At 45.0% G+C, this 27,277-nt stretch overlaps 1 protein-coding gene across 2 annotated transcripts; it reads right to left on the bottom strand.

Moving 5' to 3' along the window:
* Positions 1-413: 413 nt before the first annotated feature.
* LOC147632616 (uncharacterized) lies at positions 414-26,784 on the bottom strand. Of its 2 annotated transcripts, none has more exons than XM_086807400.1 (3): positions 26,495-26,784; positions 935-1,636; positions 414-657 (listed from the first exon to the last, which is right to left on the bottom strand). In XM_086807400.1, exons 2-3 carry the CDS (start codon positions 1,547-1,549, stop codon positions 592-594), a joined length of 681 nt encoding a protein of 226 aa, XP_086663526.1. In that variant the 5' UTR covers positions 1,550-1,636; positions 26,495-26,784; the 3' UTR covers positions 414-591. The 2 variants fall into 2 exon arrangements, with proteins under 2 accessions (XP_086663526.1, XP_086663527.1); XM_086807401.1 differs by lacking the exon at positions 26,495-26,784 and adding an exon at positions 2,305-2,789.
* Positions 26,785-27,277: the final 493 nt, after the last annotated feature.

The raw sequence follows: 27,277 nt of genomic DNA, 5'->3' as shown, positions 1-27,277 counted from the left end.
AATCGATAGAGAGTTTATTTGGCTACTGGTCTTTGTAGAGAGCATGGCTTCCCAAAAAATTGCATGCAACATGGGAATTGTAAGGTTCAAGCGAGCTTTTCAAAAAGTATTAAGTTGTGGCCATGGCTTTCTTGCAATAATCACATTGAAGAGCCTGCATTCTTGATTGTGTGCATTCTTCACTCACATCATTGATCTCACCCTCTTGCATAACCACATGAAGTGGGATGTAGACAAACCACATGCATTTCTATACATCTTCAAAACGTATGTGAGGAAGCTCATTAATATAGAATAATATTTTGTTGATATGTAAATAAAATAGAATATTTTAATATAGAATAATATTTTGTTGATATGTAAATAAAATAGAATATTTATTAAACATATAATACATTCTTTACAAAAAAAAAAATCAAAGACAATAAAATTAAATAATTAGTTAGTGTACCCTTGTTCATATCATGAAAAAGATGATTAACACGACATGACTAAAACCTAACGGCCATAAGAATCATACAGCAAGTCCTTTCCTTCTAAAAATACACTAGCTTCTGTGAGGAGCTCATGATTCACCCATCTGTGATCTTTTCAACAACTAATGCTTACATTGGATTGATCCAAGTACTTGAACTCAATACTGCAATTAAGTGTATCCTGAAATACAGCAAAACCAAAACAAGCACAAATCAATCCCAAATCCAAGCCATGTACATGCACACATGCAATGCACACCCACACATGCTAATATTTAACATTTACGAGACAAAGATCATTCGCATAGTGTGCCTCCTGGGCCATATATGGTTCAGGAGGATATTGGGTTTGAATCTACCTATGTGGGGCATCTGATTTCAGTACCCCTCTCAATGCATATTGTAAGTTGATATCACACTCAAAGCATTAACTCCTTTAGGAGGAGGAGAAAAGTGACCTCAATTGATGGGAAGAAGATTCCAGCAACTTCAAACTGAGCTACAATCGGGCCTCCGATGTGCATAGATACAACACCATTTACAAAGGCATCTTGTAGTATAGTAACTCGTAAGGAGCTCGGGACCGGTTCTGGTACATCTAGCAGCAAAATCCTTGTCCAGTTAGTGGAAGAAAGGGGGGGTTGTCTGAAAGCCCCCGTGGTGAACACTCCCAGAGGCATGCTTCTTGTGAGGCACTTAAATGTGCTGTTGCTATATGCAATGGTAAACTTTTTGCTCAGGTTCGTAGCCAAGAATACAAAGTCAATGTAGGCAATGACATAGACTGCATAGTAGCTTTGGTTGTTTTCTTCAATTCTTTTGATAATTGTATAATTGTTCACATTTAGGCTGTGTAATTTCACACTAATCTCAACTGGTTTGAAGTAGATGAGTACAGCCAGAATGGCTGCAAAGACAGCTATCACAAAGAATATGAAAGTAACACAGCAGAAAAACTGCTGCAAATCACAACACTCGTTGCATTCCCTCCAGAGCTCCTGAGAGAGGCTTCTTTCTGAGGAAGGCGGCGGAACATCAGATGCTAGATTCTGAGCTTGAAGCCCTCTATTCATGATGTCTCAACTGGGCTACATGTACAAGGCATTGTGCAACATATTGTTTCGAGTCCTCACTATTCCAAACAAGTCATTATTTGCTACCTGTGAAACAAACAAATAAGTGTGCTTCAAGAAAGATACAGATCATTCATGGTGTGTAAACCGAATATTTTGAAAGTATTATTAAAGTGACCTCATGTAGAGAACTCCTCCATGAGTTTTCACATCTTGTCTATTGTACTAACACAAAACCTCGCCCACCCTGCCCCACAATGGCAGCAGGTGTTGGTAGACCAAAAGAAGAAAATGCTGATGGCATAAGGGGCAGACCATGGTTTACCAGCAATGGATTGGGCTAGTCATATAAGGAAAGCAGCCAAAGGAGCACACACCTTGGACCAGGGAAAATCACTAGGAGTTCATGGATTATGGGCAAGAGTTTGCACAAAGCGCAAGATGGCTTAATGTGAAAGCCCAAGATTCAATTGGTGGGGAGGATCAAAAAGCTTCCGTGTCTTTTCATGTTGTGCTATTTTCTTTCCCTTCTAATATTTGGACACCCCATCATCTTTGTTGCTGTAGGAGACCGTGGAACAGATGGGAAGTGGAGGTCGAAAGTTCAAATTATTTCCCAAACTTATCTGGACTCCATGAGAGTTTATCCATAGCTTGAAATCAATCAGGAGGATGATAGTTACAAAGCTGGAAACTGCAAGTTACCTCACTAATGCTCTCTCCCACATAAACAGACTGGGAACCGAGAAACTCACCTCCATGGTGAGGACCACTCCATTTGTGTCCACCACAATACGGAGCTTCAACCGCTTAACCAAACAATCCAGATCTCCTCCATTGAAGAGTTTGGACACCAGATGTCCATGGATCGTTCCTCAGCACATCACCATATAATGCCAGCGTGGGACAACTGATCCTGCTAGACAAAGTCAAGTGAAGAGCAATTATAGTACACGTGGAAGCTGGAGGGGGGTGGTGGTTGTTGATGTTGTAATTGCATCTAGCTTTCTCCTTGGCCATGTCATTTTGTTGCTTCTGGTGCTCTGGACAGTCGTTCCCGATATACTCAGTGGAGTCGCAAAAGAAACACCCCCCTTGTGGCTAGCTTGGCGTGACACTCTTCAGAGGTGAGGCAAGCTCCCCCACTTGGATTATCCTTACCATCCTTGGCCTTGGACTAGGACTGTCCACACTTGTCTTCAACCTTTTCTTGAGCCTGTTGTTGAACCCCAGATTGGAACTCTCCTCCCACGTCTTGAGGGTTGTAGCAAGACGAATGGCATCTGAGAGATCACGGGGCTGATGTGCACAAACATCTACATGCAAGGAAGAATTCATGTCATGTGCAAGATTTGCCATGGACATTCTCTGAGGCTAGTCCTGAAGGGCAACAGATAAAGAAGGAATTAAGAATCGGTTAGAACCAGAATTTAGGAGCATGTTATGCTGTCTTGGCAGGAGGATATCTGATGGAAGAGGTGGTGTTGCTGTCGGCCAGCATAAGAGTAGACTAATGAACCTGTCGGACATGATTTTTTGGACTTGAACCTGGCCGACCAGCAGTCGGCCAGACCATCAGTGATTTTCCAGCCTATAAATAGGCATGTTTGCTCCTTGTTGTGTTCATTCACTCCCTTATGGAGTGGGTCCAACATTTAGGACTGTTTTGGGTGTTTCCACCTTTTCATGGAAGGCAGCCCATGGCTGCAGATTTAGAGGTACCTTTTTGTACCATATGAATATACTGAATTTTCCAGCTATATCTCTCTCTCTCTCTTCTCTCTCTTTTGTCTGCGTTTTTGCATCAGCATGTTCTAAGTGGTGTTTAGGGCTGAAAGAAGACTCTCAGAGCTTCCGCGTGTTACAATTCAAGCCAACCATAGAACACTACACTTGCTACAAACCGTCGGAGCAAACTGTTTCTTCAAGTCGTGTTGATAAAGGACGAAGTGTTTCAAGACAGCAATCTTCATAACATGTCATGGAATGGTCCCACCATAAGAGGGTGGCATTGGTCAATGCCAAACGAACAAGATAAAGCTGAAAGACATCAAATCCCCTTGGTGCAGCAAGAGTGGGAACCATCTCTTATGGCAGAGTCAATGACAACTTTGCCATCCATCTCTTGGAAGGCTTCATGAACTTCAAAAGCTGAGTTTATTCCTCACTAGGCATGGAGGAAGAACTCGGAATTCCTGTGGTTCCCTTTCGGCTTCATGAATTGTAAATGGATGCCTGCAGCTCTTGGTTTGAGCAAAAATGATGGGCAGCTTGAAAGTACCAAGAGAAATAGACTAGCTCTGCACGGAGGGAGAGAGATACGTGGAGTTTGTCACAAATGGGGTCCAAGGGTGGAATGACATGTGGCAAATGGGCAAAAATGGGCTCATTCAATGAGCTACACAATTGGATTCAGGCTTAAGGACATGAGCTCCCCGGCTCTGAAGACGCGCTCAGCTCTCCCCGTCTCTCACTCTGAGGGGGTGGGATGAAACCCGTATCTGGCCAATCGCAATCTGCATGGCATGGGACATGTGAACACTCAGGTAGCCCGGTTGCTGAATGAATCCATCCTCAATGAGACTGAGGAAGTGATCTATGTAGAAGTGCATCTTCAGTGGGAGCTCCGAAGGTGCGATCCATGTGCAATGGGTGTAGAGGTTGAGAAGATCTAACCAGGTAACCCGGTTGGTGTCCTCATGAGAGAGCTGGAAAAAAGGGGAGTCCAAACTGTACCGAAGGGGTGGGAGGTGGTCCATGTGGAGCCCATATCCTGAGAACCAAGCAAAACCTCAGGCATACCATACTCTAGGGTGGCCCTCGAGTGCTAGCTGTCTCCAAGACAAGCCTCGGGTACCTGTGGGGATCCATGTGACTGATGTGCTGGAGGTATTTGACTTTCTAGAAGAGTGCATCCACTACTATCGGGGTTGTAGCAAACTCTGCCTGGATAATCTCATGTGGGACTGATGGTTTGTTGAAGATCATACGAGATCATGACCTGGGGCCTCTCAACTTGTTGTGCCAATCCTCATCGGATAAATATGGCCCCAAAAGGCTGCTCCATGCATCAAGGCTCATGTGGTGAGGGTGTCAAAAAGCCAAACCTTGGTCCTGAGTTCCTGGAAATGTGCTTGGAAACACTGCTGCTCAAGTAAGCTGAAGGCTACATATCTCCGTGTCACTCTGGCATGTGCTGCGCTAACCATGGTGAAGCGTGGGCCACTGAGAGTGACACCAAGGTAGATATAGGATGAGACAATCTCCATAGGATCCCCTTTGTATGTGAAGCTCAATCTAGATGTGAAGGGGAGGGAGGTATTGAGGACCATCACCTTAGTTTTCCAAAGGTTAATAGTTGTTGGTCATGACAACTCCCGGCTAGTTCAGGCGTGAACACAGCTTACTCACGGGCACATTTTCCCTGTGAGACTGGACACAGGTTTTTTCCCGTGTGAACACACTTATGTGTATTGGGCACTTTGCCCTAGGCTACTTTATGTACTCACATTGTACTTTCATATTATTATTGAGTACATCTTTTCCAGCACTCTTGAGCTTCACTAGTTCTTCTCTCTCTTGCACTTGTGTGTGTGTGTGTGTGCAGGCTTCTTCCCCCATATCCAACATTGGTATCAGAGCTTGAGCTTCAGCCTATTGGCATTAGGGTTTTGCTGTTTAGGATTAGGATTTTGCCCTGCCGCCGCCGCTCTCACCCGCCTCTACTGTCGGACCTTCAGATCTGCCGCCGCCACCCTGTACCGCCGCCACTATGCGCCGTCGATCAAATCCAGATCTGCCATTGCCGCCGCCTGTCAGCTCTGTGTGCAGCGCCGCCGCCGCCGCCGCCATATCTTCGTTCGCCGCCCTGTCCTGCGCCGCCTATACGGTTTTGCGCCGACTGTACCTGTCGCCCTGCATCGTACGACGCCCCAGATCTGGCGCCGCCTTGACCTGTGTTGTGCGCCGCCCTTCTCCTCGAACTCTGTGCCAACAGTAATCAGTAACCAATTTGCTATTTTTTTTATTTCTTTTAAAAATTTCAGAAATTAACTATTAGCAAATTGGCTGCATTAGTTTTGGGGCTTTTCATCCTTGAGCTCAAAATTGCAAAATTGACATACATTGGCATTGATTTTGCCTGATTTGGTCCGTAATTGCACTGAAATTTGGGGATTTTGCAAAATTGACACCATTTGTAGGTTCTTTATAGACATTTGCAGGCATTTTGGGTGTTACAGGCAGATTCAGTTGACATTGGGGCATTTCCCCCAAATTTTTGGGTTTTACAGCATTACTACTTGTTTGTACACACTTGTGACTGCCATGTCTGGGAACACTGGTGACTTATTTGGAATGCTTTCCGTTGAGGATAAGTTGGATGGCACCAACTATCCTATGTGGGCATACATGATGAAACATGTTCTTGTTGCAAAGAATTTGTGGGTTTATGTATCAGGGACTGATGTCAAGCCCATTGCTCCTGCACGAGCAGCAAGTACTTCAGGAACCGTTGATGCAGGTGAAGATGTATCTTCAGGTGGTGCTACATCTTCTACACCTTTGCCACCCACTCTAGAACAGCTCAAATGGGATGCCAAGGATGCTCAGGCACATGCTTTGATTGCCCTTTCATGCAAAAGGTAGGTTATACCACACATTTGTTCATGCACTTCTTCTAAGGGTGCATGGGATGTACTTGCTTCTTTGTATCAGGTTTGCAATGAGGCCCGTGTTGCCTATCTTCGCAAGAAGATTGAATCTGAGCATATGGATGAGGGTGATTCAATGGACAAGTTCCTTACCCGCATCAAGGATTTGCGAGAGCAGCTCATCAATATTGATGAGGTCATTCCAGATGGTTCACTTGTATCTACAGTGCTTCAGGGTTTGCCAGAATCCTATCAAGGTTTTGCTACTATCGTCTACTCATGAAGGGTAATCCAAAATTCTATACCTTTGATGAGTTGGTGACTCTCTTATTGTAGGAGCAGAAGTCTCGTTCTAACAGGACCACTATGTTTTCTGCTGATCAGGCATTTGGTGCCTTTGATCGAAACAAAGGTAGATTTGGGGCTGCATCTAGTGGTAAACCTAAGGGCAAACCACATGCCCATTCAGATTCTACCTCGTCTAAAGAGGGTGACAACAAGAAAAAGAAGAGATGCAACTATTGCAGAAAACCTGGCCATCTTATCGAGGAATGTAGGAAGCACATTGAGAGTGAAAAGAAAAAGAAGCAACAAGGTTTGGCTGCTACTGTGGACACTAAAGAAGAGGCTAACTTTGCTCATGAGGGATATGCATTAGTGGTTGCATGCAGTTTGCCTGCTTCTTGTATGTCTATCTCAGCTGGAGATTGGTACTTTGACAGTGGTGCTTCTAAGCACATCACTTCTTGCAGAGATCTATTTGCCAATTTGCAGGATTCACCTCCAGGTGACATAGTTATGTGTGCCAATGATGCCTCTTACTCCATTAAAGGCATTGGCAATGTGGAGCTAACAGCATGTAATGGGGATAGCTTTACTCTTTGTGACACTTTATACGTACCAGGCATTAAGAAGAATCTCATTTTTGTTTCAAATCGTGCATTATCTGGGTTTAAGGTTTAGTTTTCTAACCATTGTTGCTCAGTGTATGACAGCAGAGATTCGGCTTCTCTTATGCTTTCTGGGACATTATGCAGTGGCTTGTATAAGCTTGATATGTATGACAAGAGTACTTATTCTCATGATGCTATGCTTGCATCCACCTCCCGTGTGTTGAGTGACACTGAGTTAAGGCATGCTCGGTTTGGTCACTTGAACTTCCCATCTCTTGTACGCTTGCAGAAGCAAGGTATGGTGTGCATGAGCTTCCTCCTATGCAGGTTCCCTTCAAGCATGTATGTGAGGGATGCATCCTTGGAAAGATGCACAGGAATTCCTTTCCTAAAGATGGGGCTATGAGGGCTGTCCGATCATTACAGCTTGTTCATAGTGATCTTTGTGGCTCCATGACTGACTCACCTCCCAACCATGACAGCCGTGGGCAAGCCCACAGTCTTGGTTGTCCCCACGGAGCCACGAGCTGAGCTAACTAGGTTGACGTACCGACCAATCTCCTCCTTGCGACGTCCCATACCGCCACGAAGCTACCCTCGCGGGCCTCGAGATTGCTGCCGGCCTCGGCTGCATAAAGCAGGTGCACGTCTGCACTAGATCCAGGCTCCAAGACCATAGAGCTCTCACAAACTCGCGAGACTCTCTATATCCAATGACTAACCTTGGCCACCCTTTTATAGGCTCTTGGCCGGTCATCGGGCGTCCACACTTGGGCGCCCGCCTGTCCATACTTGGGTGCCCGCCCGTTAGTCTATCCTTGACTCAGCTCGCCAATCAGCCTGCCTAGCTCCAAGCTTCCCCAAACCTCGAAGCTAGTCTTGCGTATGTGTAGCACACGGTAGATACACACTATGCACATGACATACTCCCCTTCCTCTAAGAGCTCACTCTTGAGCTCACTAAGAAGCCAGGGTAATCTCTTTGAAGAGTAGTCAATGTCTCCCATGTAGCGTCCTCCTCAACACGATCCTTCCACTTGATCTTGTATTCCGTGATAAGCGTATTACGCAATCTTCTTTCACGAAATCCAAGAATCTTTTCAGGTTCGTGCGAAACAAAGGTCATGTCTTCGACATCTATGATTTCTTGAGGAGTCACTAACTAATCTGTTCTACCCAGTACTTCCTTAAGTCTACTGACATGAAATACAAGATGAACTTTCACATGAGAAGGCAAATCCAATTCATATGCAACTGAACCAATCCGTCGTGTAATACGAAATGGTCCACGGTATCTAGGGGATAATTTCGGAGATCGACCTATCCGTAAAGTCTCGGAATCTTTCGGAACTCGCAAATACACTATCGTTCCTTCAGAGAACTCTTTGGGTGAACGATGTCTATTAGAATAAAACCTATCTCGGTCTTGAGCACTTCTAATAGATTCTTTCGTAACTTGTAACATTTCCTCCATATCTTGCAAAAAATTACGTGTTGCATCATGCTGAAGTCCTGAGAATCCTACTGTAACAGGTGATCTAAGTTGAAAAGCATACATAAGCATGAAAGGACTAAAACCTGTACTCGTATGCTTAGTACTGTTATATGCAAATTCTAACATAGGAAGATAATCCTCCCATGAACTCTGTCTTTTGGATACATATGCTCGAAGCATATCCTCCAAAATCTGATTCACTCTTTCAGTTTGGCCATCAGATTGAGGATGATCTGAGGAACTCAAATTCAAAGTTGTTTCCAACTTCTCAAAAACAAGTTTCCAAAAATCACTCGTAAACTTAAGAGTCCCTATCACTGACGATGTCCTGCGGTAACCCGTACAGTCTAAACAATTGCTCGATAAACTACCGTGCTAATTGCGTAGCTGTAATAGTCTTTCGGGTCGGTAAAAATCTAGCCATTTTTGTCAAGCGATCTACCACAATCCAAATAGAATCGTGGCCTTGATGTGTTCTTGGCAATCCGGTAATAAAATCCATGGAAATACTTTTCCATTTATTACCTGCGATTTGCAAAGGATGCAACAACCCAGCCTGTCTAAAGCGTTCAGCTTTATTTGCCTGACAAATTTGACACTTGAGAACATAATCTTCTGCATACCCTTTCATCTTTAGCCAATAAAAAGTGTGTTTCACTAATGATAGCGTCTTGTGTACCCCAGGGTGTCCAGCAGAAGGAGCGTCGTGACACTCCTTAAGAATCTTGGACCTAATGTCCGGGATCTGTGGTACACAAATTTTGTCATTACGGAATAGTAAACCATCACTGGTCTCCTGCAGCCTGAATGGTAGACTGCTTAGTCATTGAGTCTTGGTCAATCAATGAGCTACCGTCTTGGATCTTCTGCCAAAATGGACCAAAATAACTATCAGTCCTGCAAAGCCCTCTCAATGACTGAAATAAGTCAGTAGAAATCTCGGTGAACGACAAAGTATTCACCTCTCGAATTCGACTAAGCGCATTTGCAACACTATTCATGGACCCTTTTCGATAACGGATCTCAAAATCAAAATCTTGCATTAATTCAGCCCAACGAGCTTTCCTTCCTCTCAAATCATCCGCATCACATACATACTTGATTGACTGATGATCAGTCAATACCACAAACTTGGAGCCATATAAATAATGTCTCCAAATCTTGAGGGCATGAATCACAACATAAAGCTCCTTCTCAAGGGTTGGCCAATGAGATTGAGTGTCGTCTAGCTTTTTACTTTCAAAAGCAACCGGTCTACCATCTTGAAATAGGGCAGCCCCGATGGCATAGTCACTGGCACCAATTTCAAGAACATAAGGCCGACTAGGATCGGGTAATGCTAAGATAGGTGCTTCCTTGACTTTATCTTTCAAAAGTCTGAAGGCCATATCCAAATCGTTATTCCAAGTGATAGGCTGATTTGACTTACGTCCACGACCTTTCAATAAGTCGGTCATCGGTAGTGTGAGCTGAGAGTACTCCCGCACAGACTTCCGAAGAAAAACAACAAAACCGAGCAAAGAACAAAGTTGTTTCACTATTCGCGGTATAGGCCAGTCCAAAACCTTCTGAACTCGGTCATAGTCAATGCTCAATCCATCTCTAGTGATCTTGTGTCCCAAGTAAATGATGTTTGTCATAAAAAACTCACATTTACTTAACTTAGCATATAGTCGATTCTGTCTTAAAATAGACTGAGCAGCAGTCCAGAATCAAGACATCGCCCAAGCATACAGACATTGCTGCACTGGAAGCATGTTGTCTGTTGCAAAGAAAACGCTCTCTCTCTTTCTCTCTGTGTGTGTATGCCCGAAAAAGGCTCCTCTGCATGCCCGGAACATTCCAGAAAAGTGAATAATATTAATAATCAATATCAAGTATTATTATTTATATATCTATATATACACACACATACAAATGCCAGAACATTCCACAAAAAGTGAGAGTCAACATCATCTTTCTCTGTCTCTCTCTCTCATGGGTCATCACTCATTTGATTTGGTTAACTCAATTGTCTGTGGGTTTTGAATTACTCACTCCCATAGTGGAAAGTGATAACATGTAATTTTAGTATTCACTTATTTTAAAAAAACTGTCATTTCTTGTGTTGGGAAGATAGAATAATCCATCGGCTCACAGGATCCTCAAGAGTACGACTATATATCAAAATATCATCCAGGTACACCACCACAAATTTTCCCAAATGTTCACGAAAAAGATCGTTCATCATTTGCTGGAAAGTGGCTAGAGCATTGGTTAACCCAAAAGGTAATATGAGAAACTCGTAATGGCCATACCTAGACCGAAAGGCGGTTCTTTCGACATGCCTTTCATGAATACTGTAAAAAATATGAAAGCAAGAGCAAAACTAGAAATGAAACAAGAACAAATGAAAGACAAAGAGTTACCTTGAGATGAGTGTAGACAAGACACAAGATTGATTTATTCATTGATGTGACACCTACAATTTATAGGTGAGAAGTACAAGATTGAGTAGACTCACTTATGGGATAAATGTAGAGGTGCCACATGGCACTAGACTCAAGACACAAAGACTGAAACTAGACTAGAGAAATAGTACACCTAGTGTGCACTTATTTCCAACACCCTCCTTAAGTGGACACTAGGAGGAAGACAAAAAGACAAGACTATAACATGACAAAAGATAAGACCAAGACAGAGAGACTAGACAAGGATTGAGAGACAAGCTAGAAGACAAGATGGACAAGACTAGAAGACAGACATAAAGACTGATAGACTGAGAGACAAGACATGAGAGACAAGAGATCCTGAGACACCCCTCCTCAAGTGATATCCTCATATGGGTCCACAAGGATAGGGACAAGATGGATCTAAAACAAGACACAGTTAGATTGATAGACAGATAGACAGACAGACAAGACTAGATAGACAGATAGACACAGAAGACTGACTGTAGACAAACAGATGGACCTTGAAGACATCCCCTCCTCAAGGGCAATCTCTGCCTCTTGGGTAGGGACAAGAGAGAGGTCAAAAAGCATAATGAGTAAGACACTAGAACCCCTTGACCTACATCATCGGTGGTCAAAGTGGTAGACAAGAAAAGGTGAAGTAATCAGAAAGCCCACTCCTCATCATGTGAGGAATGAACAGCAAGATCTGCTGATGTAGATGCTGCAGCAACATGGGTTGAGGTAGATGCAGGGGCTGATGTAGAGGTTTTAGAGTAGCAGTCCTTCTCCCGGTGATTATCACGGCCACAAATGGTGCATGGATGAGCCTTGAAGCAGTCCTTCTCCAGATGATTAGTTTTTCCACAATGGGTGCAAGGCTTTCTTACTTTAGAACCTCCTTTCTTTGCTAAAAATGCAGTGTCAGTTACCTTTTGTTGTTTTGTTCTTTCCTCTTCTTGGAGAGCATTGATGATACCTTCAAGAGTAGGATTATTGTGATACTTGAAGGTAGTGACAAGAGTAGCATAGGTGTCAGGTAAGCTTTTGAGAAGCACAGCAATAGCAATATCTTCGAAGATGGGGGACTTCACTGATGCAAGCTGAACCATAAGACTGCGAAAATAATTGACATGAGAGGCTATAGTAGCTCCCTCCTGCATATATAGATCAAAGAATGAGATCATAAGTGCAATCTTAGAGTTTTTAGAGCGGGGTCCAAAAAGGGTATCCAAAGTGATCCATGCTCGAGAAGCAGACTGTATGTCGGAGATGTGATGAATGTAATCATCTCCAAGACCGAGCAGGATGATAGCATAGGCTTTGTCATTCTTGGCAGTGGGAGCATAAGTGATAACTTGCTCAATGTCGGAATCTTCGGGAGCAGCATGGTGAACAACGTCCCAAAGACCTTCTTTCATAAGATGGCACTTGATTTTGATTTGCCAAGTATGAAAGTTGGAGCCATTGAATTTGTCGACAGACATGAGAGAATGAGTAGAAGAGGCCATGTGGGAAGGTCTTACCTCTTGCTAAAGTGCAAGGGCAGTGTCTATTCCCTTACAAGATTGCAGAAATGAATGAAAGAAGAGATCCAAACTGTTTTTAGAAGCCGGCTCTCTCACCACTTGTCAAGGCCATAGCATGTGACAGCCCATCGAAGCATGAGGAACTAGCAATTTGCAGATATGAGGATAAGAAAAGGACTGACCAGCAAACTGAAGGAGACAATGCACAGTACCTTGTGGATTCTTCAAGAGGAAGCGATGGCAGAACTGGACTGTTTTTAGATGATGCGTAGCCTGTAGATGAAGAAACACCGCCTCCAGCAGATAGACGTAGGCTGCTGTGCAGAGGTGTAATACAGCTCCTGTGAATAAGCAGTACAAGTGCTGCTCATCCAGAGAGGGAGGCCGACAGTAATTGCAGGTATGGAGTGATGCGCAAACTGTAGAGGATGAAGCGCCAGCAGCAGCAACTTGGAAAACAGGCCGGCGCAGGAGTGCGCAGCAGCAACTGGGAAACAAGCCGGCGCGCAGGGGTGCGGACAGCAGTTCAGGCCGGCGGGCAACTGTTCAGAATGTGAATAGGCTGGTCCTAAGAGTTGAGCGCAGCTAGGGAGATGGTGGGCTGAAGCTATGGCGGGCAACACAGGGCAGGAGCAGCTTGCTCTGATACCATGTAAAAAATATGAAAGCAAGAGCAAAACTAGAAATGAAACAAGAACAAATGAAAGACAAAGAGTTACCTTGAGATGAGTGTAGACAAGACACAAGATTGATTTATTCATTGATGTGACACCTACAATTTATAGGTGAGAAGTACAAGATTGAGTAGACTCACTTATGGGATAAATGTAGAGGTGCCACATGGCACTAGACTCAAGACACAAAGACTGAAACTAGACTAGAGAAATAGTACACCTAGTGTGCACTTATTTCCAACAAATACGTATCTGGTGATAGCCAGTATGTAAATCTATCTTCGTGAAATATTTCGCTCCGGCTAACCGGTCAATCAGGTCATCTGATCTAGGGAGAGGATAACGGTTCTTAATTGTCAGCTTGTTCAATCTCTTGTAATCTATACACATTCTCCAGGTGTTGTCCTTCTTTCTCCTAAAGCAACATAGGTGCACCCCAAGGTGATTTACTTGGACGGATCTCGCCCATCCTCAAATAATCTTCGAGTTGTTTAGCCAACTCATCTTCCTCAGCTTGGCTCATCCTGTAAGGTGGAATACTGACAGGATGGGTACCAGGGATCAAATCAATACGATGATCTACGGCCCGTTCAGGTGGTAAACCCGATGGCAGTTCCTTAGGAAATACATCTTGAAACGAATCAAGTATCTTCTGTAATTCTTTGCTTTCAAACACACTTAATTCATTTACATCCATGGAAGGGATGAGAAAGGAAGAAAGTGGAATCAATACACAATGGAAAGTGGTATACAAAGAAGAATCCATTATATTTCCAAAATCAACTGTATTTACAAGAGGTCCCTGAGAGGGATGAATACAATCACCTAAAATACTATACTGGATGTCCCTATGCTGAAAAGAAAAAATATGACTAGACCAATCTATCTGGACTTGAAGAGTCTTAAACCACTCAATCCCTAATAACAAGTCTACATTTTCTAGATGCCTAACATAGCATTCCAGAGTATCTTTGTAGTCCTGAATCTGGATTGGAAGCATCTCCACCTTTCGATCCCATACTTGCCTTCCCGCACGTAGGCGTACCTCATAGGTATGATCGTTGGGTGTCGTATCAAGACTCAATTTCTGCACAAGTTTGTAGTTAACAAAGTTGTGTGAGCTGCCAGGGTCGAGAAGAATGTGAATTTTATGGCCATTCACTTCTCCATAAACTCGGAGAAGATCATGCAAGCCAAATACTTTAGAGTTGAACAGACAATCAAAACATATACTAGGGCGAGAAAGTACAGTAATTGACGTACCTGTCAAAGACAACTGATTAGCTGCCTTTAGCTTGGGTCTTGCGTTGGTCTTTGCACCCTTTTGCTTTGGACACTCGTTACACATGTGTCCTTTTTCTTCGCAAATAAAACAACGTCCTTCCTTCTTGAGCTTTACAGCCCTAAGGAGTCGTTTCTTCTTCGCTGGTGTTGAACTGGAATTCTTCGAAGGTTGGTCCGAAGACTTGCCTTCAGTCGTGTTAGCCATAGGTGCAGAGAACTTTCGTTTATGCTTGTTCCCCTGCTCGGTAACGGGTTTCGACTTGGAAGAGACCATATGAAATTAAAGATACGAGTTGAATGAATGGCCTCATCCAATGTTTTGCATTTGTTATTTTTAACCTATAAACGGTATGAGTCTGGTAAACCAGCTACGAAGAACCCCAAAAGAGTAGTGGGATCCATCTTTGTAGCTTTCATCTGCAAGTCCCTGAACTTCTGGAGGTAGACCTCATAAGTGAGGTGCTGCGAGGTCATGGTCAAAGCTGAAAACCGGGCAACAACATCATAATCATCCTCTTTCTTGAGGAATTCCTTCTTGAAGACGTCTTCGAATTGTGCCCAAGTCGTTGGCTTAGGGTTGAGTTCCTTCCACCAAAGCAAAGGTTTGCCTGAGAGGAAACCTGCTAACTGGATCTTTTTTCCATCATCATATGGATGAAACTGAAAATGGGCCTGCCACTTATGTAGCCAAGTGTCCACAATCTCCTTGGTACGGTGCTTTTGCTCGCCCCCGAACGGTTCCGGAGTAATGTTGGGACCTAAAGCAGAGGCCAAGGTATCCATACCCGAAAGAGTAGAGAGGGTAGTGATCAATAGAGCAATGGAGTTTTGCAAAGCTTGCATCTGGGCTGCGATTTGTGCCTGACGTTCCGACGAAGAAGCTTCGAGAGCTACTTTGAACTCTTGGAAATCTGAGTTTGACACACAATCGTCAAAAAGATCGGCATCGGTATCTTCCGTAGCCGGCAAGCCTTCGCGTTCCTCAAGGGGCTCCAACTCCGATTCTTGGGTCGACATCTTGAAGAGGACAAGTGGAGAGAAAATTCGATCTTTGCACAATAAAAGTGCGAGTGAACTTGAGAGCTTGAGAGCTTGAAAACTTGAGAGATGTGTGGCAAGAAGCCCACTTAAGGGGTTTATATAGCCTGCCCCAAAAGCTACTTGAGCTTTTGCTTTTGTGTTTATATATATATATATATATATATATATATATATATATATATATATATATATGGATATATATATTCTGTTTTCTTTCAAAAAAATAAAACACCTTTAAACCTTGGAGGGGCCTTTAAACTTTTTAAAAAAAATTAAACTAAAAAAAACGAAAGCAAGCCCCGAATCGGCGAGTGCTTTCCTTGTTTTTTTTTTCTCCTTCCCTCCTGGATTAGTGCCGCCGGCTGTTGCGTTGCTGACATCATCACCCGGCTGCTTACGCCAGTCTTCCTGCCGGCGCCACCTTTGCTCAGGCGACCAGGGCGGCCTGCGCTGGCCTACGCCTAGGCTCGATCGCCTACACAGGCGTAGCCCAGGCGCCCGCCAGTTTGGTCGCTTGGCTGCGTAGGCCAAGGCGCGTGCCACCTGGCTACGTAGGCCTAGGTGCCTGGCCGCCTGGCTACGCAGGCCTAGGCGCCCGCCAGCAGGGCCGCCTATGTAGGCCTGGCCGCCTGCATAGGCACGGCTGCTAAACGCTTGCCCAATGCCTGCCCACCAGCATCGCCCGGTATGACCAGCACTGCCACGTTCGCCTCTCACGCTTTCTCTCTCTCTCGTTCAACCAAAAGCAAACGTGCTTTTTTTTTTCTGTTTTCTCTCTTCAGCTCGTGCGACTGCACAACAAGAACCTAGCCTTCTTCTTGCAAACAAACAACCCTACTTAGACCACCATCTCCATCTTCATGGATTTCTTCGATGAAAAAGCACATACCAATCTGAAAAACAGCAGTATGCACAGAAAAACAACAAGCTTTTTTGAACACAAACCTTTCTTCGACCTCATCTTCTCTACCTACCGACTTGCTCGTTCACAAGGCATGCTCTGATACCACTGTCAAATCCCCACCGGATCTCCTCGTGATTGCTCCTGGTACGAGACTCGAATCCTGCAAACAAACAAACAAACAACAAGGGGGTGCAGGCCTGACTCACCTCCCAACCATGACAGCCGTCGGCAAGCCCCCAGTCTTGGCTGTCCCCACGGAGCCACGAGCTGAGCTAACTAGGTTGACGTACCGACCAATCTCCTCCTCGCGACGTCCCATACCGCCACGAAGCTACCCTCACGGGCCTCGAGATTGCTGCCAGCCTCGGCTGCATAAAGCAGGTGCACGTCTGCACTAGATCCAGGCTCCAAGACCATAGAGCTCTCACAAACTCGCGAGACTCTCTATATCCAATGACTAACCTTGGCCACCCTTTTATAGGCTCTTGGCCGGTCATCGGGCATCCACACTTGGGCGCCCGTCCGTCCATACTTGGGCGCCCGCCCGTTAGTCTATCCCTAACTCAGCTCGCCAATCAGCCTGCCTAGCTCCAAGGATGACCATTAGGTGGCAGCCATGCGTTCGGAGTTGGACTCCATTGACAAAAACGGTACTTGGGAGTTATGTGACTTGCCCCCGGGCAAGCGTTGCTATTGGCACAAAATGGATTTTCAAACTTAAGCGTAAGCCTGATGGTTCAGTTGATCGTCGCCATAAGGCTTGCTTGGTCGCCAAAGAGTATGCCCAACATGAGGGCATTGACTATGAGGAGACCTTTGCTCCCACTTCACGTATGACTACCATACGTACTGTTATTGCATTGGCTGCCCACAAGCAGTGGCATGTACATCAGTTGGATGTCAAAACTGCTTTTTTGAATGGCGATTTGCAGGAGGAAGTTTATGTGTCTCAGCCTCTTGGCTTTGTTCAAAAAGGTGCAGAAAGTAAAGTATGCCGTTTACATAAAGCACAGTATGGTATTAAACAGGCCCCTCGTGCTTCGTACCACAAAATTCATGCATATTGCCAAAGGGTTTCATAATAGTTCAGCTGAAAGTACACTTTATGTACACCACATTGGGAACAATGTTCTCATCCTTATTCTTTATGTGGATGACATGCTCATCACTGGCCCTGAAGAGGGTGATATTTCAGCTTTTAAAGCTGATTTGCAGCATGCATTTGATGTCACAAACATGGGGCATTTACATTATTTGGGCATACAGTTTATACCTTTTGAGGGGGGTATCATGTTATCTTAGTGCAGATATGTTGAGCAGCTCCTTGAGCGTTTTCACATGACAGATTGTAAACCTGTTTCTACTCCTATGGAACCAAGTCTAAAACTGTCACTTGAGCATGTTGGCGAACCTTTTGATGTTGCCACCTATCAGCAAGCTGTGGGATGCCTTATCTATTTATGCTCTACTCGTTTGGACATACACTAAGTTGTTTCTCAGTTGAGCAGATTCATGCATTGTCCGAGCACCATGCACTGGCAAGCGTGTAAGCGTGTCTTTCGCTATCTTAAAGGCACTGCAAACTTTGCCTTGTTTTATGGCAGTTCTTCTACACTATGCCTGCTTGCATTTACAGACAGTGATTGGGCAGGTTGCTATGACACGCGAGTGTCAACCAGTGGTAACTGTTTTCTTCTTAGGCTTCTTCCCCCATACCCAACAACAGTGAGGTCCCGCTCAGTGCAAAAATCATGTAAGGTATCCAAATGTCTCTAAAGCCCCTCAACTAAATTTGAGAGGAGGACAATGTCATCTACATAAAGAAGTAGGGGGATTAATATGCCTGCCAGTGTGCGACCAGCCCCACCTAATCTGTCAATGAAGCTCGAGATCTCATCGATGTAGAGGCCAAAAAGAGTGGAGAGAGAAAGCCACTCTGCCTCTCCTCCTTTTCGTCCTTTCGAGCCCCCTCCTCACCTTCCTGCTCCTCATACCCCTACTCTCCTCTTCTAGTCTTGAACCCCCAGGAGGACTCCATGGCAGCCACTCCGTCGTCCCCGACCGAGGCTGCCATCCCTTGCCTCTCCTTTCCAGAAGCAAACCTCCAGCTCCTTGCTTCAACAGTCACATCTTTAGAGGCCTCCACCTTGGTATGCAAGATTGTGGGTAGCCGCTTGCCTTGAATGTGTACAAGGTCCTCGAACACTTAGCTTGAAGGCTTTTTGAAGACAGAGTCCTATGGACAAGCTCACTGGGTACCCTTCGCCCTCTTGCATACAGCACCTTTTTATTATAGGACAGCGGACCGCCTCTGAGGACACTACGCCTTCTGAGCCTCAACTAAAGGCACCCGCACTAGCCGTGAGATCGCTATCAATCCCTCCAAAGTCAAGGTCTCTATCGAGAATGGCTTATGTGAAGTGAAAGCTGTGAGGCTCTCCTAACGAAGAGAGCAAGGGGTGTTATGAAAAGCGCCTTGGCTAGCAAGTGGAAGGACTTGGATCATGGGACACAACCAGAGGGCGCCATGAGAGGTGCCGGCTAGCAAGTCTTGAGCCTTGAATGTGTACAAGGTCCTCGAACACTTAGCTTGAAGGCATTTTGAAGACAAAGATCAAGGGTTAAGGCTTTGTGAATGGCTCTTGACGAAGAAGACATGGGGTAAGGCTTGCTAAGCACTCATGTGGAAGTCCTGGGTGAAACTATAAGGGATCCTATTGGTGGAGGATTCTACAAGTTGTACTTTGTACTCAAATTTGATCAAGTAAAGAAATACCGCAAGGGGCGCCACTGCGTTTTGGGGCCAATCGGTGTCTGTGTAATGTTTGCAGGAGCACTCTAGCTCCCCCTGTTTGTTTTCCTTTTCCAGGTTCTCAAGGGTGTTGAAGTGTTTTGTGTGTGAGTGTTTGTTTCACCGCCCGTCAAATTTCTGAAGGCCGGTTTCAAGAGCCCAAGAGCCGAACAGGCTCTAATACCATATTAGAAATGCAGAGAGCTACCCAGCGGCTGTGCAGAAGAGGACAGACGGAAGGCTTAGCCTAGCCGAAGAGTCTCCCCACCCCCAAATCCTGGTTATCCACTATAAGTGGGGGATGAGGGAGACCACACAGCAGAATGCCCCTTATAGAAGTGCCATGAAGACCAAAACCCACCATGTGGGATATAGGTAGCCCGTGGACTCAGGGTTGTTGGATTATATCATCTCTAGAGGGTCTACATCACCTTTTTCATGCTTGTATTGGCCATTTATGAGGCCCTGCATTGGCATATCTTAGCAGAGATTATTCAGCATTTTTCTACCATTTTTTGGTATTTTTAGGCATTTTATGCTACTGTCATGCTGTCGGCCTACAGCTGGCTGACCAACATCCTGAGGGAGTATATAAGGGCTGGCTCCCTTTCCCTCAATTCATCTCATTTTTCAGCAATCAACATCAGTTTCCAGCATTTACAGGTCTTGTACCTAGGCCTACATCTATGTTTTATATTTGCTTCACTTTCTTTCATGGTATCAAAGAAAAACGTTGACCTGTGAGCAGCAGAAAGCTGCATTTTCTGTTTTGGAGCAGAGGCTTCAACAGTTTGCTGCGTTTTCTACATATTTCAGCGTGGAAGGTGCTGCGTTTTCTTCCGGGAGCATAGGCTTCCTCAAGAGTGCTGCGTTTTCATCATCTGACACTTGGGACTGTTGTATTTCTGAATTTTCAGCAATGATTGCTGATTTTTCTGATTGCTGAAGCCCTCTTCTAGGTGCTGAGGACAGGGAACTACATCTTGGAGAGATCTTCTTCCTCTCCTTTCAGTTTCCCACCCTCCCTCCATTTCTTCTTGCTGTGCACAGCCTAAGAGGAGGACTTGCTGATTTTTTTTTCAGCCCCTTTCTTCAGAGCAGGTTTCTTGTCAGAGGACATGGCTTCACGAGATTTCTCTAGTGTTGCTCCTTCTCCTGTTGATTGTCCAGCACCATCACAACCTGGATCCCCTGCTCCCGCCGCTCCACAGGTGGTTCCTATTCCCAATCTTTCCTCCCTGAGTTTCTCTCATCCAAGTCTTGCTCCCACCCCTACCCACATACAATCCTACAATCCTCCCCAAGCCAGTGACTCCATGAAGCTTACTGCAACCAACTATCATACTTGGTCTTTCTACACTCAGTTGTTGCTGGAAGGAGCCAGTGTGTGGATGGCCATCTCCACACCTCACTTGGTGGACCCTGCTTTGAGAAGCATATTGGATGCTTGGGCTCGTCTTAGCATCATCCATTGCATGACTCCATCCATACAAGCACAGTTTGTCTCCTCCCGGAGTAATGCTCATCAGATGTGGACAGAGATCTAGAGGAGGTATGGGAGAGTTTCGACAATGAAGATTGCCAAATTGGAGTCAGATATAGAGAAGCTTACCATCACTGAGTCAGATAACCTGATTGAGAAGATCAGAGAGTTTTCCCATATCAAGCTGCAACTTGAGGAGTACAGGAACACCATCAACAATCCCATCCATAAACTTCTTTGTAAGTTGCCTGCTTCCTTTGATTCTTTCAGGGATAATATTTATTTTTGTGATCCTATCCCCCCTTTTGAGGAAGTCGTGAGTTATCTCCATGGCAAGTGCATGCTTCGCGGAAAAGGTTAGTCGGAGTCTGCTTTTGTTGCCTCTGACAAGGGCAAAGGCAAAGGTGGAAAAGGGAACTCCAACAACAACAGCAACAACAACAAAAACAAAGGCAAAGGCAAGGGTAAACAGGATTCTAAGGAATCTAAGGACAAAAGCAATGAATGTGATTATTGTGGCAGGACAGGTTCTACTCAGGCTCGCTACTTTGCTCGTCGTGATGATTCTCGAGCAGCAAAAGCCAAGTATAAAGCCCAGGATGCTTCAAAAGCATCTGACAAGGACAACACCAAAGATAAAAGGCAAAGTTTCAGAGGAGGGATCTACCAAAGTTGCATACATGGCACTCACAGATTCATCCACTTCTTCAAAGGATTCATTCCTCGTGATCTCAGATATGACTTCTCCTGAAGAGGTTAGTGTCACACCTGAAGCGGTGGAATGGATTGGTGATAGTGGTGCTTCTTCCCACATGACCAATCAAGCCCATATCTTGGAGGACTACCAGACTATCTCTTCTTTAGTTCGTATCGGCGACAACTCTTCGCTTTTTGTCACTGACGTTGGTAATGTTTCTTTGGGTTCCTCTGCCACCTTACATGATGTTCTGCATGTACCATGAATTTCCAAAAATCTGTTTTCAGTATACAAAGCTTCTCAGAAGGGACTTTGATGATGAGGTCATCGAAGTAATCGACAGGAAGACTCTCTCAGTTGTTGCCAATGGAGTCCATGATGGGGGTCTCTACAAGATCACCAATTTTTCTTCCTAGATCCCTCACACTGATTCCCATATTCATCAGTTTTTCTCCCCCGTATTGGCTTTGGTTTGTGAGGTAGATACTTCTTTGTGGCATTCTTGCTTCGGTCATGTACCCATTGCTGCCTTACAGAAGTTCCATTCTAAGCAGGTTGTCAGCAGACTACCTCAGCTCAGGTCTCTCTCACACATCTACTCATCTTGCATGATGGGCAAGCATCATCGAGATGCATTTCCAGAGGAGGCCACTCATCGAGCAACCCGAAGACTGGAGCTTATACATGCAGATCTTGTAGGATCTATGGAGGTTGAGTCTCTTGGCGGGGCTCGATATTTTCTTCTTCTTGTGGATGATTTCACTCGCAAAGTCTAGGTATGTTTTCTGGCTCGCAAGTCAGATGCTTTTGCCAGTTTCAGGACTTGGATCGCGATGGTGGAAAATAAGTCTAGGGGTAGAGTTTCATTCCTCTGGACTGATAATGGTGGCGAGTTTGTACAAATTGATGACTTCCTTACTTCGAAGGGCATCCACCGCCAGACTACAGTTCCTTACACTCCTCAGCAGAATGGAGTTGTGGAACGAAAGAACCAGACCGTCAAAGAGATGGCTCGTGCTTTGTTGCATCATGCAGGTCTCCCTCCTGCTTTCTGGGGTGAGGCTGTGGCTACCTTAGTTTATCTCATTAACCGCTCTCTCACAAAAGCAATTGAGGGGATGACTCTGGAGGAGGCCTTTACAGGGACACAAGCCTTTTGTATCTCATCTTCATGTTTTCGGCTATGTTGCTTATGTGCATGTCCCAGATAAGAAAAGGACCACACTCGCCCCGAAGTCAAAGAGGATGATCTTCACAAACTACAGTCTGAGATACAAAGGTTACCGCTTCTGGGATCCAGAGGTTGATGACATCATCATTTCTCGTGATGCTTGATTTGATGAGAGCTTGTTTGGCCTTTATTCCTCTCCACCTGATGCATCTTCTGACTTTCTGGATGATCCATTCCCGGCAGATGCTAGTGATCTTTACCTCTTCCACGTCCAGCTCCTCCCCCTCCCCCTGCTGCAACCCCGGTGCCAGCTGCTCCTTTACAGTCACCCGTTCCCGTTGCATCAGCTCCTGCAACTTCCAGTCCCTCTATGAGTCCTGCTTTGACTCCGCGACTACCCTCACCAGTGCTTACCTCATCACCACTTCTAGCAGCATCGGATGAGTCCTCTACTGCAACTGGATCTTCTTCTTCTTCACGCTTTGAGAGGAAGGCTGGCCTACCTCGGTGGGTTCAGCAACTCTTTAGAGATTCTAGTCTCACTGATGCACAGCTCCATAACCAGATCTCTACCACCACCCCTGGCCCTCGCTGTTCATCTCAGGCTTCCACATCTCATCACACGGTAAATTATGCTCTCATGAGTTCTCTCATGGATATTGATGAGGCTGAGAGTCCAGAGGAGGCTCTTTCACAGCCGTAGTGGCGGCAAGCCATGGAAGCAGAGATGGCCTCTATTGAGCAGATTAACACTTGGTCTTTGGTACCACGGCCTTTACATCATCGTGTTATTGGTGTGAAATGGATTTTCAAAGTCAAGTTTTATGCAGATGGTACTTTGGACAAGTACAAAGCCCGCCTTGTTGCACGAGGATATGCTCAGCAGGCAGGTGAAGACTTTGATGAGACATACGCTCCTACAACCAAGTATACCACCATCACGATTGTTTTGATAGAATGTGCAGCAGAAGAAGGGAAAGTGAAAACACAGGAGAATGAAATGAAATGAAATGTTATATTAACGTCTTCAAAAGGCCATAATGACCTATGAGACCAAAAGTTACATCATGGTGGATCTGATACAATGTCTGGATAAAAAAACCCAGAAAAATGAAAAATAAAGATGATACTACTGGTACCTAGAAAATGAAACTGGAACTGGAATATAGCGAGGGGGGGGGGTACGCTATGGAGGTGAGTGGAATATAGTGAAGGGATACAATATCATGTGGGACGGAGAGAGAGTGAGAGAGAGAGTTGGAGAGAAAACACAGGTGAGAACCTGCTCTCAATATCATCACCAAAAGGAATACATGTCCCGAGCAAGAGGGGAGAACCTCGTATGTGAGGGACTGCAGCTAGACAAGCTAGGCAAGCAATGAAAATATGAGGGAGGCATGCTGGCTATATATACACGTACATGTAGGCAGCTGACTGGAACAAAAGTACCTCCACGACTGGGAAAAATACCCAAGACCATAAATGGGGAATAAATACAGGTAAAATATATGTGAGGGGTGACCAGCCCCTCTGACTAACATGGTCAGCCCTAGAGGCTAAAATAGGACACCAAATAGGAAGCCAGCAAGTAGGGGATGATGTCTAACACCCCCTCTCAGCACCGGATGCTCAGTGAACTCCAAGAAGCCAAAAATGCCGTCCTCGATCAAAGATGAAAGACTGCAGAAACAGGTACCAAGAAAGCTCCACAAGCAATCTCCTCAGCAACTCAGCTACAAAAGCAATAGAACAAGCTGCCAGGTACATCACTCCTTTGGAAGAAGTCAGCCCTAGAGGCTAAAATAGGACACCAAATAGGAAGCCAGCAAGTAGGGGATCATGTCTAACATGTTTTGGCTCTGGCTGCACACTTCAGATGGCCCGTGTTCTAGATGGATGTCAAATCCGCTTTTCTGAATGGAGATTTAGAGGAGGAAGTTTATGTTGGGCAGCCTCCTGGTTTTGTGATTCAGGGACAGGACACCCATGTTTATCTTCTGCAAAAGGCTCTTTATGGTCTCAAACAGGCACCCCGTGCCTGGTATCAGAAGATTGATGCCTTCTTGTTATCTCTTGGCTTTGAGAGGGCATATGTTGATAGTAATCTCTATGTGCTTCTTTTTGATGGAGATATTTGTGTCATTGTTTTGTATGTTGATGACCTCATTCTTTCTAGTTCAGATACTGAGTTGGTCACACAAGTTCAATCCAAGCTTTCAGAGACATTTGAGATGACTGATCTTGGCCTTCTACATTATTTTCTTAAGCTGGAGGTTTGGCAGAAAGATGATTGAATCTTCATTTCTCAGCAGAAGTATGTGAGAAAGATGCTCACACTTTATGGGTTGTCAGAGTGTACACCTCTCTCTTGTCCCATGGATCCCAATGCCAAGTTATCCAAGGAGGATGATACACCCTTGGTGGATTCCACAGAGTACCGGCTGATTGTTGGCTCATTGCTTTACCTTGCCAACACCCGTCCAGACATCTCCTATGTTATGAGTGTCCTCAGCCAGTTCTCATCAACCGCTCGAAGGTCTCATTGGCAAGCAGCTTTAAGAGTTCTTTGTTATCTTCGAGGTATTTCAAATTATGGCATCACCTACTCGTGGTGCTGATTTGGTTGGCTTCACAGATTCTGATTGGGCAAGCTGTATTGATACTCGGAGGTCTACATCTGGATAGTGCTTCATGCTTGGTTTTGGATTGGTTTCTTGGAAGTCTCAAAAGCAGAGGACTGTTTCTGCTTCTTCCACCGAGGCTGAGTATAAATCCTACCTTCTCTCCTCTATTGAGCACTTTGGATTCATGAGATTCTGGAGCATTTGTGATGTGCCGACACTTCCCTGGTTATTATTTTCTCGGATTCTCGGAGTGCTATTGCTCTAGCACAGAATCCTGTGATACGGAGACGATCCAAGCATATTGAAGTGCATTATCATTTTGTACACAATGGGATCGAGTTGGGCCTTCTTCAACTGGCCTACTGTTCTACCAAGGACAATGTGGCTGATCTCTTCACCAAACCACTTCCGAGAGCTACTATGGAGGTGTTACTTCAGCATGCTGGTATTGGACTGCCCCTCTGGTGCTGAAGAGGAGGTGTTGGATTATATCATCTCCAGAGGGTCTATATCACCTTTTTCATGCTTGTATTGGCCATTTTTATGAGGCCCTGCATTGGCATATCTTAGCAGAGATTATTCAGCATTTTTCTACCATTTTTTGGTATTTTTAGGTATTTTATGCTACTGCCATGCTGTCGGCCTGCTACAACTGGCCGACCAGCATCCTGAGGGAGTATATAAGGTGTCACGATTGTGACTAACTCTCTTAATCTCTCCTTAATTACTCCTTAATCCCTTATTAACTGAAAGGACACCTGTAAAGGGTCACACCCTTACACATGGGTCACTATCAAAGGACATGTCTATTCATTAAAAGGCACACCCCTAAGTCCAAAGGACATAACCGTTGACTCAAGAGCCACACCCCTTCCCAGGGATGTGTCTCTTCCCTTGTACCCTTTCGGCCTCTATTTAAGAAAGGCCCCTGTCTCAATGCAAATATCTCTCATCTCAATCTTTCTATCAGCATTAGTCTTATGTTTGTTAATTAAGTCTTAATCATGTTAATAAAGCTATAAAAGCTTTACAGTGGTATCAAAGCAAACTTTTTTCCGCCCTGTGAGATGCCCAAACCCTAACCCTAACCCTAAAATCAGTCCAAACCCTAACCCTAAAATCAGCAAACCCTAACCCTAAAATTGGGTGTAGCAAGTGTTGAATGGAAGAGCAGGAGAGAATGCCCCATTTAATTTTACCCAATTTTGCCAATTTTGCTTGATTAAGCATTTCTCTAATTTCATTTAAAAAAAACGATGGGAAGCAGAGACTCACATCAGGGTTCCATCTAAGTGCTTGTATTATGCCTGTGCTCTACTGGAGGCCCTCATCGCATTTTGTTCGGGCTGCATATCTCTCCACGCAGGGGGCGCCACCCTTCGGTCTCTTGCCTCTTCACGTTTTCTTTTAAAACGTGACGGTTCACCTCACAAAAAAAATAAAAAAACCACTAGCCTTATAACTTAAGGCTTATATTAAGCCTTATTACACGTGGCTTCACCAGCCACGTGAAGCAACCGGCAGCCAGCACCCAACGGCCAGCACCAGTGCACGCCGCCAGCGAGGAACAGCAGCCGACCAGCGCACACATAAAAAAAAAACCCGAAGGGAGAACCCGACGTGAAGCCGCCGGCCAGCGCATTTTTTTAAAAAAAAAACAAAGGAGTACCCCACGGCCAGCGATCAGCACATTTTTAAAAATTAAAAAAAAAATCATACACTTACCTTCCGGGTTCCTACGAAATGGCGCCTGCCCTGCACACCAACTAGCAGCCTTCTTCATTGTTAGGCTCTTGCGGTCTATGTTGGTGTTCTCCGCGGCTTGACGACTACCTTGGTGCTTCTTCTCCTGCAATACTATGGCAACCTCCTTTAGGTGTGATCTTTCCATTTTCTTGGATAAAAATATTTCACCTGAAGTGGAGTATTAACATATCAGCAACCTGCCATTTCATTCCTTTACGGGCTCTCCACTCCTCTGGGGCCAATACCTTTTTTCTACGGGATCACGTGGACACACACTACCTCTTCTCCGACGGCTTATGGCAGAGGAAACCT

This window comes from Cibotium barometz, chromosome 13 (genome assembly GCF_041138505.1).
Source record: "Cibotium barometz isolate CiBa-2024 chromosome 13, ASM4113850v1, whole genome shotgun sequence".
Taxonomy (NCBI): Eukaryota; Viridiplantae; Streptophyta; class Polypodiopsida; order Cyatheales; family Cibotiaceae; genus Cibotium; species Cibotium barometz.
This window is presented reverse-complemented; position numbering and strand designations above follow the sequence as displayed.

Bases quoted from the DNA above. Each gene is read 5' to 3' on its own strand.
- LOC147632616 (XM_086807400.1), bottom strand. From the start codon at position 1,549: ATGAATAGAGGGCTTCAAGCTCAGAATCTAGCATCTGATGTTCCGCCG. The intron at 658-934 runs GTCACTTTTCTC...GCTGTATTTCAG, and splicing joins TCTTCTTCCCATCAATTGAG to GATACACTTAATTGCAGTAT.